Raw genomic sequence first — 13853 nt, 5'->3', positions numbered from 1 at the left:
ATTATATTGAACAAAAAATGACCTGTTATTTTGTTTATAATTAAATTAAAACCAATCATACTTAATGTTATTAAAAGACGATTTAACTTATAAAACTACCATAGCTAATAAATGTTCTAAAGTTAATAATTATGTACAATGGATTTAGTTGTATAACTTTAGGTTTTGATTTTTATCAGTTATTATCGAAAGTTTTCTCAGTCAACAATTCAATATACATTTAGGTTTTTTATTTTTACACAATTTATTAACATTTGGTAACACGATATTAAGTTAAAGTTTCTAAACTAAGACTATAATAGCTACAATAATAATAAACATATATACTTACCAAAAAAATCACTGAACAAATGGACAAAGTTTAAAATATTTTTATTTTTTTTTTGGCTCTTTTTAGGTACCTATAGTTTTTTAAGAATGAATCATCAAATAAATATCTCAATATAGCACAAGTAGTATTTTAAATTATACTCCTAAATAACTCATCTAATATTTTTTTAATCATTTTATAATATTAAAATAGGTAGTTAAAATGATAAATAATAAACTAAGTATGAAACTTTCAACTTTTTTTTTAAAATTAATATCTAAAAGATCATTTTCAAATATTATTTGTCTTTCTACATTATTTTTGAATCATCAAGTGCAATAATATATTCATAGAATCAAAAGAATTGTTTCCATAAATATGAAATTGATTACGGCTATAAGAAACAATTTAATCTTGAATTTTTCAATTTTTTTCATTCATTGATTTTTTTCTTATCGAATGTTTTGAGTTGTACGGTTAATGTTGTTAACTTTGTCTATAATATGAATATATGTAAATGTTTATCTTAGATAGGTACACAATAGAATATTTTGAAACTTTTCTGATTAAACTGAAACACATAATATAGGTATTTTATTTTTGAATAATTTATAATGAGATGGACATTTATTTTGTAGTTTTTTTTGTACCCGCCATAATTGATACTGAATATTAAAATAAATGTTGTGATACATTTTTTAATCATAGATTAATTCAACGCATGAATATTGGATAGTCATATGGATTATAAACTGAACTCTGAAGTTATAACATTATGGATATTGGCGTTATCTTTAGAAATAAAAAAACGTATCATTTAATCTATAGTTAAATAAAATCATTTTTTTGTGTAAAGCTATGTAAAATAAAATTTTACCAGCAACTTATACCTACTATAGTATATTGTCAAACTAGACACTATCTAATATTATAATTTATTTTTACTTTTCTAAAATCTTGGTGCAATATCTATTGATATTTGATACCGATTATAGATGCTAATGATGCACTAAAATCTCATAGAATAGCTTTATTATAAATCATTGATTATTAATACTAGTATTAATTATTAATAGTTTTATACTTACTTAATGTCTTAATAGCCAATAGATGCTAGTGATTTATCATAATCAAGATTTCTTTTCAAGAATATATCTATAAACTAGTTGTTTTGATTCCTTTGATATTTAAAATGAAAATAACATAAAAACATCAGTTATTATTTTGTAATAATCAAGTAGTAGAAGTAGTTGTAGTACCTACAAATTAAAAAATAAATGTACATAATGATAATTTGTGTATAAAAGATTGACGGGTACAATTATCAGGTGCAATTAAATAGGTATAATTATACCTACTTCACACTACTAATTGAGTGATAGGTACCTACAAAAGAAAAAATCTATTGATTAATATTTTCAACTACAATTATTTTATTAATGAGTTTAAGTTATTTTTGATTATTATTCATTAATTATAAATAATTTTTGCGGTCAAGTAGTTGTTGTTATTGATCTGGCAACTCTGGGTGCTGTTGGTGTTGGTGCGGCTGGTGTCGGTCTGGCGGTTGTTCTGAGTCGTTGGACGCGAGCGGGATCAGCGAGAGGAGAGGTGGTCGGAACCAACGTCGCTCGATCAGTGGGATCGGACGCGGTCGCGAAATTTCAGCCAGCTGTGGATAGCGTCTAGGGCTCCGCGGCCTGTCGGCTTCCGTGGGTGTGGGATTCGTGCCCGCCACTACTTCGGAGAACATCGGGCGGTCGTCTCCCTCATTGACGTAGTATTCCCACAATACCGGATCCGGGCCCAGGTTCTGGACTCTATTCATCTGCAGTGTTGATATCCGCATCATTGTAGAGCGGCTGCGGCGGCGTGTCTCCTCTTCGGCCGCCCAGAGTAACCGCTGGCTGATTGCCGGCTGTTCTGCCGTTTGTTGGGGTTGATTTATGGTCGTCACTCCTTGGGAGACCACCGGGCGGTCGCCCCCCCCATGGGCGTTGGGTTGCCTCATTACCGGCTCCGGGCTCAGGCTCCGGCGTCTATGCATCCCTCCGCGTGTTGATATCCGGATCGTTGTAAAGCGGCTGCGGCGGCGTGTCTCCGCGCTGGGCGCACAGAGTAACTGCTGGCTGACTGTCGGCTGTTCTGCCGCTTGTTGCGGTTGATTTGTGGCAGTTGTACGCCGGCCGTCTATTTCGTTATCGTTATTAATATTTGCTGTGTGATTGGCTGCGGGTCGTCTAGGGCTACGGGGCATGTCGGCTTCCGCGGGTATGGGATTCGCGCCTGTCACTCCTTGGGAGACTTGGTTATAGGATCTACGCATCCCTGCGCCCGTTGACATCCTGGCCGTTCTCGGGCGGCGGCGGCGGAAGTCAGTCTCTGGGCTGGCCGCCCGGAGTAACTGCTGATCAGGTTCTGCCGCTTGCTCGGGGGGGTTGGTAGCCGTAGTATTCTGGTCGTCCATGTCAGTATGTTTTTGATATTGGCTGTGTTACCTGCGGGAGAAAACAAATGATAACAAAAATATTACGACATGCTATAAAGCGTTTGCGGTGGTGTCGGGAAGGGGGTGCGCTGCGGATGTCGCGCGTTTGAGGCATGACACGTGCATTCTGCGTGTTAGTTGTTGGTCCGTGAGGAATACGTTTTTGCCTAAGCGTATGTGTAGTTTTCCTGGTCTCCACCATTTCGGTGCGAAACCGGCGTGAAATTGTGTATGTGCTTTTGACAGGTGGTGCGCTTTGTAGTAGGTACACACTACACAGCGTCACCTGTTTTGAATTTGGAGTACGTCTGGTCACCTGCTTCAGCTAAGTGGTATTTCCAGTACGTCCTTTTCGCGTTTTTCCCTGTCCATATTTATTTTTCTATCGGGCTGTCTGTTGTCCGAGTCAGTGCCAAGTCACCCGGCCGTTTGCTCTCTCTGCCGAGGACGAGTACCGAGGGAGGGTATCCTGTCTGGTCGTTGCGTCTATTCCTAATCGAAAATAATATGGGGGTATTTTTGAGACCCATGTGTTGTGATTACCGTCGGTGAGTAACGCGTGTAGACCTTTTTATTTCTTGGTTGCGCCGTTCGACAGGGTTGGCTCTCAGGTAATATACCAGAGTTGTCCAGTCCTCGGCTCTCCACCGCTCGATCGTGTTGCGCATGTCGTTTGCACCGAATTGGGGTCCGTTGTTGCTTAGACACACGCGGTTGTATCCGAAACGTGAAAATAATTCTCGTTCGAGCGTTTCGGTTATTGTTTTTGTAGTGGCCGTTTGAGTTGGGTTAGTAGGTGGCCTTCTTCTTCTTCCGGTGCCACCGCAATCGCTGCTGGTGGTGGTGTATACGACCATATCACGCTATAGCGTTCCTAAATATTTTACTCATAGATAATAAAGAAACGGATGAGACATCCATATCCCTATTTCTCAATTCTTTATGATTCTATTCCCCGTGTACTTGCAGCGTCGCGCGCGGTGAAGTCGGTGCGTCCGTAAATCACGTGGCACGGCTATCATTACGTTCTTTGAGGTTATGTTACGTAACGACGGTTTTCCTGTATAGCCTGCAAACCTCGTTTTCGTCATGTGGTTTCGGGAAGGTTTTTGTTAGTCGCACAATGGGAAATTGATGGTGGTAGTTAGGGGTAAGGTAATAAGATGTTTCACTTACCGGTATTTCTTTTTCGGAGAGCTAGTGACGTGTACCTGGAACTGCCGCGTCGTTGAAGCTTGAAGGGGATAAAAGAGTAAAAACAGCACAAATAATTGGTAAAAAAAAAAATAATAACTCACTGTTTTTCGGTATTACTAATTTATCGTTTCCAAAGGAGTGCTGGTGTGTTGAGTAAGGAGGTGTGGTTTTGGTGCATAAAAAGTGGTCGGTGTAAGCGTCACGAAGAATGCTGTCGGCAGAGCTCGTTCGCGTACGGAGAGGATCATAAGACTGAAGGGTCTAGGACCGGTCAGAGGTGTGGGCGAATCAATAATTCAAGTCGGGCGTCGGCGTCGTTCGTCGTCGGGCGTCGGCGTCGTCCGTCGGCTTCGTCCGTCGTCGGGAGTCGGCGTCGTCCGTCATCCGTCGTCAACTGACGGCTTTGAATTCGAACGGATATTACGCGGGACCGCGTCAAGATGTAGCATCTAGGTATTTGGAATAATTGTCATGTTATTTTTTACATACTAAAAAACAGTCACTATGTGTGATTATGAAATATATTATTTGTGATAATAATCAATGCATTTATTACTATATCTAATTTTGAGTAATGTAATTTAATACAGCGTGTAATATGCACCGCATAAGTAAATAATTTTTAATTAAAATTTAATAAAAAACATTATATTATTTTATTAGAAGTAGTATTTATAGTGTGGCCAGCGAAACTATGTGGATGACCGTCGCGCGCCTAGTGGCAAATTTTGCGTCAGTGCTTTCAAAATTACATCCCGCTAGGTATTCGAAACACAGCTGCATCAGCTATTCAACAATGATAATAATACTTATATAACCCCTGGCTTACATAAAAACGGTCACCTTGCGCGTGACGGTCATCCGCCTAGTTTCGTTGGCTGCACTATAATAATATAATAATAAACATTAAACAAACATGGAGCCGTCGAAATAGATCAAACAAACGGTAGAAGAGTAATTAATAGTAAAAAAAAAAGAAGATATTAATTATCAGAAAAAATGGATTCGTTTAACAAATCAGGACCGCTAGTGTTGCAAGGCAATATAAATTAACATTTTAGAGTGTTTAAACAAGAGGTAAATATTTATTTTAAAGCGACGAAAACGAACAAGGAAGACAAAAATGTATAAGTAGCAAGACTCTTAAATTTGATGGGAACAGACGCGTTAAAAATACAACACACTAAGTATTACAGATGAAGATACAGTAGAAACAATACTAATCAAATTTAAAGATTATTGTAGTTCAAAGAAGTATAAGACTATGACGTTTTACAAGTTCTTCACTAGAAATCAACCACAAGATGAAACATTCAATACTAGCATAAGGGAATTGATGAAACAATGTGATTTCAAGAGTGATGAAGATTGGATATTGAAAAGCAGAGTAGTGTTGAGAATAGAAAAGAAAGATGTACAAAAACGATTATTACGGGAAGACCTATCGGTGGAGAAAACACTTCAATACTGTCGAGCAGTGGAGGCAGCAGAACAAAATAGAGAGGAACTGGAACAATCAATCGAAGTGAACAGAGTATGAAATATGGAAGACAAGACAAAATCTAAAAGTAAATATTGTAATAATTATTCTGAAAAAAAAAATAATGTGTCAAATACTAATGATCAAAATAAAAATATTAAGTATAAAAGGGGTAATCCACTAAAAACTGAGAATAGACAAACAGAATTTAACTGTAAGTGATGTGCTACAACTCATGATCCTAGGAGTTGCCCTGCTTATGGTAAAGAGTATAACGGTTGTCATCGTGTACATCATTTTTAAGTATGCTGTAGAATCTTTAGAGCACATATGTTAAATGAGAATAAACCAGAGACAGGTAGTGAAATACATATCCCAATAGATAATTTAAAAACTAAAAGGTAGATAATATAAAAACTATGAGCAATAATGAAATATGGTATAAGGATTTATTGATAGATAAGGTAAAAGTAACATTTAAAATAAATACAGGTATTAATATTAATGTATTGGGTATTCAATACATTATACTATATAGATAAAAATAACCAAAAAGAAATAAATCAAAATAAAATTAAATTGTTTGCGTATGGAGGGACATGTATAGAGGTAAAAGGTATGCAATAGGTAAAATAAATTTAAATTGTCTAATAATAAACAAGAATTAACATATTATTATACATTCAATGGTTGCATTTGTTATCAAAGAAAAATTTACTCTAATTTTAGGTTTAAAGTCTAGTGTAGAATTAGGTCTGGCGAAAAGAATTGATATGATAAAAAAATGAATACAAAAGAAGTCATTAGTAGGTAGGTACCTACAAAACATAAGTTCTATGAAAATAAAGACATTTTTACAGACTTAGGATGCTTTCCAGATATTTTTGCGATTAAATTAAAAGAAGGATCTATATTAAAAGCATTGATAGCTAGGCGAATACTAATTACCTATTAAAATAAAGGATAAATTTCAAACTACTTTACAGATGTTAGAGGAAAAGGGAATTATTAGAGCAGTACCTAAATGAATCAGTTGATTGGATAAATAGGTTACAAATAGTAAATGAACCTAATGGGTCTCTTAGGTTATGCATAGATCCAATATATTTGAATAAAGCCATTATTAAAGAAATGTATACCATATCAACGCTTGAAGAGCTAGTACCTAAACTATCGCATAAAACATATTACACAGTATTTGATATAAAGCATGGCTTCTATCATATTCAGCTAGATGATGAGTCGAGTAGATATTGTTCTTTTAACACCGTCTATGGGACATATAGATTATTGAGAGCTCCTTTTGGATAAAAAAATATACCAGAATTTTTTCAAAAATTGGTATATAAATATTTTGGGGATATACCAGGTGTTACAATATATATAGATGATATTATGATAAGTGCTGATATGATTGAAGAACATGACAGTATAGTTAATAAGGTGATTCAAAGAGCCAGGGATTTCAATATGAAGTTTAATTTTGATAAAATACAGTATTGTGTATAGGAAGTTAAATACATTTTAATAGTTTTTACCAAACATGGAATGAAGTCCAGCCCAGATAAAATATAAGTTATCAAAAAATTAGTATATCCAGTAAATAAACTTGAACTGCAAAGATTTTTAGACATGATAGGGTTTTTAAGAAATTTTATTTCTAACGTGTTCAAACTAACACAACCACTTAGGCAGTTATTAAAAAAAGAAAGTAGTTTGGTGGAAAGTGAGTTAGGTCAGAAAAGTGTGCCAAAGCTATAGATAATTTAAAAAATATAATTATAAGTAATAAATAAAGATCGGATTAATATGCATTTAAAATTTTAAAATATGCATGCAAACATGCACTATAAATAGTCAAATCATGCAAAATAAAATTTCAATTTTTATTACATTTTATTTTTTATTTTAATTTTGAAGTGATAATTATTTATTAGTTATATTAAAATTGTTTATAAACAATGAGTTAGATGTATAATATACCAAATATGTAATATAATAATGTAATTTGTTAAATTGTAATTTAATTTTTAATCATTGATACATTGTAAAAAATATTTTATTAAAATTAAATAGTTGATACATGGATGATATACTGATATAAATAGGAAGCAAGTACGAAAAATTTAATGTAGTATGTTAGGTAGGTAATTGAAAAAACAATAACTTGTCCCATTTTTAGCGTCATTTGAGATATATAATATTTGATATTAATATTATATTAATGTACCTATAATCTGTTTTTATTTTTTTGCTCAAAACCTTTCAGGTGTATATTTGTATGGTTTTTTGTTAAAATATGCAGAACATGCACCAACATCAAAATATGCAAATATAATATGCACTATAAAATGTTGTTATTTAATTAATCAAGTAATGATTTGTGGACACTCATTGACTGCATGTATATAATTTTGAAAAATAGCAGCAAGCATTTTATGCAAAATCTGGTCTTTAGTAATAAAGTATTGGCACCGTATGATGTAAGGGTACCAATACAAATTTATTGTGATGCATCAAAATATGCATTAAGAAGTTGTTTGATACAAAATTGTAGGTCTGTTTATTTTGCATCTAGATCATTAAATAAAACAGACATTGAGTATGCCCAAATTTAAAAAAAACTATTAGCAATTACTTTTTCATGCAAAAAATTTCACTATTATAATTATGGTCATTGGAATGTAACAATATAATATTATACTTATCATATGCCATTAACATCAATTATTAATAAATTATTAGATGAAATACAACATAACAGAATAAAAAGATTAAGATTAAAATTAATTATTTATGATTTTACTCTAAAATACATACAAGGAAATAAAAATATAATAGGTGACTTTTCGTCAAGGTTTTAAACATTAATACACGTGATGAAGAAGATGAGCATATGATAGATGTAGTACCTACTATAGTATATAGGTATAAACGATATAAAGTTTAGCGAAGAGAAGTAAAAACTTTACCAAAAAGAAACTATTAATGACAAAGATTTAAAATTAATACATGAATATTATTTTAATGGTTGGATACATAGGTACATGAGATTAAACATTTTATAAATTTAAAAAATGACAGAAATATCAGAAGGTTTGATTTTATAAAAAAAAATTAATAGTGCCAAAGACATTAAGGAAAGATGTTTTTAAATTATTACACTTAACACAATTAGGTTTTAATAAAATATATAAAAGAGCTAGGGTATTGTTTTATTGGCCAGCAATAACATTTGAATTATAGGGTAATGTAAAATATGTATTATGTACTCAAAAACGCAAACAAAGAAATCATTAATTAATCACTATATACCAGATATACCATTTAATAAAGTAAGCATTGATATAGCTGAGTATGCAAGAAAAAATGTTCTTATACTAGTAGATTATTTTTCAAAGTGGTTGGAAGTAGAAATATTAAAAAATAAAACTTCAGCAGAATATATCTGTAAACTTAAAAAAATATTTAGTACTTATGGTGTACCAGAAATAGTAGTTGCTGATAATATGCCATTTGATTCGTATTAGTGTAGACATTTTTCTAAAGAGTGGAATTTTATGTTTACAACATCATCGCCAAAATATCTAAAAAGTAATGGTCATAGTGAAAAGACAGTAGGAATTATTAAAGATATGTTAAGGAATGTCAAAATGACAGTAATGTTAACTTTGAATTATATAAATTGAATTATAATAGAGTTAAGTTATTTACCAGCACAAATATAAATAAACAGAAAATTGAGAACTAAAATATCATATAAGATAGGAGATTTAAAACCAAAAGTAATTTGTGATGATACACATAAATTAATAATAATAAATAAAAGTTAACTAACAGATTATTACAACAAAACAAGTTTAAATAAGAATATAGAATTTAGGACAGGAGAAAAGGTATGGAACAAGATGTTAAAAGTAAGTTGTAGAGTGAAGGAAGTTTAGTTAAATTATTACTATTAAGGTCATATTTAGTAAAAATGGACAAAAATAACAGAGTTGTAAAGAGAAATGAATAATGATACATTTATAAAAAAAAGTAAAACAATTTCAAACGTTAGAAAAAGAAGATGAAGTTAAGGAAACACCCAAAGAAAAGATAGAGGAACAAGTAATGAGAAATCACTAGGGAAAATAAAAGTTCCAATCAGATATGGGTTAAATTAAAAATATTAAAAATAATAATAAAAAAAAAGGGCATGTGCCATGTGTGATTATTAATATTGCATAAGTATTATTATTATTATTATTTTGTTATTTTTAAAAAAAAAAGAAAAATTGTTAATATTAGAATTATTAATATTTTAATATTATATAAGTATTATTATCATTATTTTGTTTTTGTTTATATATATATTATATATAAAGAGTATGTGTGATAATCACGTGGTGATAATGAAAGATTATATTATTTGTGATAACAATCAATGTATATTTATCACGGACTAAGATATTATAATCATGGACTGGTATCGAGTGCAATATCTGTGAGCCGAAAATGTTACGCGAGCGAGGAGTGCAGGAGGTTAAAAAAATCCGAATGATTTTAGCGCTCTCTATAATTTAATTTATATACTTTTATATACTAAAATAATAAAAAAAAAAATGTAGATGGCGTTGGAATCATTCGGATTTTATTTTTCATGACATTTGATGCTCGGTCCCTCCTACTCCCCCAGCCAATTCGATGCCAGTCCATTATATCTTAGTCCGTGATATTTATCATGAAGACTATAATTGTTCTTTGATAATAGCCACGGACTAAGATTAACAGGACTGGAAACGAACAATACTGCACAATATAATGAAAAGATCCACATCTGTTACGGAAAGTCAACGAGCGATTGTGGCGCCATCTCTTAGTCAATGTGTACAAACCTTACATCACAGAATAAAACAATGCTTACATGTTACTTGTTATAATAAGATATTTATTTTATACTTTTATAGTTTAAATAAATTTGTTTTTCATCAGCTTCATGAACTTTACTGTATTCAGTATTTCAGTGATTTGTTTAATTTTAAAACACCAGACAGCGCCACAATCGCTCATTGACTTTGCGTAACAGATCTTGTTCAAATGATAAAGGTTCGTTTCCAGTCGACCTGTTAATCTTAGTCCGTGATAATAGCACTAAGATAGATAAGAATATTCTTATCTATCTCAGTGGATAATAATAATAATATAGTAATAATAATTCTAATTTTTATGGTATTAATTAATGTATCTAATTTTGAGGTTATGTAATGTAATTTAAAAAACGTGTACTATGCACCGCACAAGTAAAAATGATTTTTAATTAAAATATAATAAAGAACATTATATTATTTTATTAAAAGTAGTTTTAATAATAAACAAGCATACTATCTTTATTTTTACGTATTAATGTATTATAATATATTTTGCAACATTAACAGTTTGTATTTCAAATTATTTTTACTTGAAAGAATTGAAAACGCATTTTATATGTCATCAATATTAGTATTATCATTATCGGGTGAATTATAAAATCATAATTTTTTGAGTGCAAAGGTATCAATAGAATATTGTAGTAACAATTACATGAGGAATAATATGTAGTAATTATTTTAAATAAAATCAATAAATTCTGTTTTGTAATTGGTACCTATTGGTACAAAACTATTAGGTATAAGTACGATGAAAAAGTAGGACTTACATAGAGACATAATTTTTGTTTAAAAATATTTTATTCATTTTTTTTATTATTATTGTTTCGCCAACACCGTACTTACCTTAGTTGGCTTGTGAACGGCGATGACTCGTGCTCTGGATAGGGAAGGGATGGGAGATACAAATAATATATAATATAATAAATAAAAAAAATGAACGCAACTTAGATCATAACAAATAAAAATATCATATTCAAATAAATACAAACAAAAGATAATTCGTACGAATAATAATATAAGAATTAGATTAACTGTTTTTTAATAACAAATAATACTTAACAAATGATAAATAAATAATTATAGTAGAATGGTACCTTAAGGAAAGAGGAATAGAAAAACTGGAGCTCTTCAATATTGACCGGAACTGGCAAAAATATAAGATGTATCACTTAACGTCGAATAAACCGGAGCTGGTCGTATCCGAAGCTGGATTGAAACGATCGTACCGGAACTGGCGAATGGTTAAGCAACGACAACGGGTTGCCGAAAAACACAATTAAAAGGCTTCTTCGGGTGAAAAAATATACCAATTTGCAAGAAAAGCCAATATAAATGAAAACACGTGCTTCTTAACATAAAAAAAAAAAAATACTAGAAGACACACGAGACACGGACTTGTCTACGTGAGCACCGAACAGCAACAACAAAACGGCCGGAAAACAGGTTTATGATTTCGTCGCACAGTATTGCCGGACGCCGGACGCTCCAGCTGACCGGACAGCGCTGATTCTCGACCAAGGGGGACGTTAATTACATGTATGCCAACTTGCATAAACAATTATTAAACTTATCAGTTGCCTACTACATTGTCACATATTAAGTTTGATGTATTTTGACTTTTTTTAGGTCTAGCTCTAGCATTAAAATAATTTCTTATAAAAAACTCAAAATTGAGTCTAATAATATTGTATTATTTTCTATAATGAATATGAAATAGTGATAGTTTTTTATAATGGTAATACTTATGTTTATTGCATACTGATTATTATAATAAATTTTATTTTTTGCCGTTTAGTTTTGTCGTCCTATACATAATAATTGATAAAAGGTATGCCTATTTACTGAGTAATTTAATTATTTTGTGTTTATTCACTAATTGATGAATTAATCAAAATTTTATTTTAGAATGTTATCGAGTTTTGATTTTATATTAATGATATTATGATATAAACAAAATATCACTTTATGCTACTATTATTTAGAATTGAAAAAATATTTATCTTAAAACATCACTTGAAAAATAATTATTTAATATAAAATCAATACTTTTATATACCTAATATTATTATTCAAATTAAATTATAAATTGTTTTTTTTTTTTTTGGGGGGGGGGGGATTTACACCTTTAAATCTGAGATTTCTGGCCTTTCTATTGTCAAAATAATAAATTTAATAATTTTGAAAATGTTAATTTATTTTTATTTTTTTTTACACTATAATATACGAGTAATTTTTGTGTCAAAACCATTTTGTATTAATTATCTTAACGTAGTACCTATTTAGTTCTTCGAATATCGGTTTTCAATTCGTTTATAAAGTAGTTTTTCTTCAAAAGATTCGTTAAATTAAACATAATTATAATATTTAATAATAATTTTATTACAGAAATAATTAAGAAATATTTACTTATGAATATTAAAATTTTTTCATAAATTGTATAGTAAAATATTATGTAATATTGTAATAAGTAACATGAAATTGAAGGCATTGTATAATATTTATATAGAAATATTTGAATTGTATCAGATGGTAAACTTGATGGTAGTTTCGACATTATGCCGTATCTAGCATAGTAATCATTAATTTCAATAAGATTATTATTTATTACCATTTACATTAATTAAAAACTTCAAAGGGAGTAGACAATTTAATAAATATGTAGGTACCTAAAGTCCTAAAATTATTTAATATAGTTACTTTGAAATTTCTTCTCAACTTTGGCTGCCGACAATTTCATAAGAACAAAAAAAATAACAACGAATATTGGCCAAAGTGTTTAATACGATTCGTATATTTAATATTATTGGTGATATACAATATACTTATACACTCAGCAGCATCATACTCAGTAATCCTACCCATAAGGGTGCTCCGGAAAACGAATCTGTCAATTACTCTATATTTTGTTCAGGGACAAAGTATAATATTAAAAAAAAAATGTCCCGATGGAGTTGATGTATGGCAGAAACGGAAAAGAAAGTTGATTTTTTCACTCGTTAGAATGACGGTTGGAGGAGAGAATAAAAGAAAAAATAACAATAATTAGATAATTGACTGGTATTCTAAAATGCAGATAATATAATATGTACATAGCCATATTGGCCATAATTGGTGCATCGGTCATCGCGGGAGTCATGATCGAGGCGAGGAGAGGGATATTAGTACGTTATGTGCTTTTGAGTTATTGTCGTCGAACCATATCGAATGTTACAGAAATATTAAAATTCGATTGAATATTATACCTTCTATACATGTATCTAATTAGAAATTGACTGCGGTGAATGGATTTCTCGCGTTTAAGGAATCACGACATTGCATATTATATTATTTCTGCAAAACGAGATAAGATGATAGGTACTCAACAAAGGGGAAAAATTGAATCCCAGAAAAGTGAAAACTGTTCAGGGTTTAATCCTCGTGGCTTTTCAAGTGACTATCGTCATCACCGTGATCGGGATTACCACGACT

At 31.0% G+C, this 13853-nt stretch overlaps 1 protein-coding gene across 1 annotated transcript; it reads right to left on the bottom strand.

Annotated features, from left to right (window-relative positions):
* Nucleotides 1-1719: 1719 nt before the first annotated feature.
* LOC114128987 (uncharacterized) lies at nt 1720-11866 on the bottom strand. Its single transcript, XM_027993603.2, has 4 exons — nt 11480-11866; nt 4097-4444; nt 3975-4032; nt 1720-2808 (listed from the first exon to the last, which is right to left on the bottom strand). The coding sequence occupies exon 4, from the start codon at nt 2775-2777 to the stop codon at nt 1818-1820; it is 960 nt and encodes a 319-aa protein (XP_027849404.2). The 5' UTR covers nt 2778-2808; nt 3975-4032; nt 4097-4444; nt 11480-11866; the 3' UTR covers nt 1720-1817.
* Nucleotides 11867-13853: the final 1987 nt, after the last annotated feature.

The sequence above is a fragment of the Aphis gossypii genome, chromosome 2, assembly GCF_020184175.1.
Source record: "Aphis gossypii isolate Hap1 chromosome 2, ASM2018417v2, whole genome shotgun sequence".
In the NCBI taxonomy this organism is placed as follows: domain Eukaryota; kingdom Metazoa; phylum Arthropoda; class Insecta; order Hemiptera; family Aphididae; genus Aphis; species Aphis gossypii.
Note: the sequence above shows the minus strand (reverse complement) of the source record. Positions and strands in the feature narration are given on the sequence as shown.

Excerpts from the sequence above, each read along its gene's own strand:
- LOC114128987 (XM_027993603.2), bottom strand. The coding sequence starts at position 2,777 with ATGGACGACCAGAATACTACGGCTACCAACCCCCCCGAGCAAGCGGCA.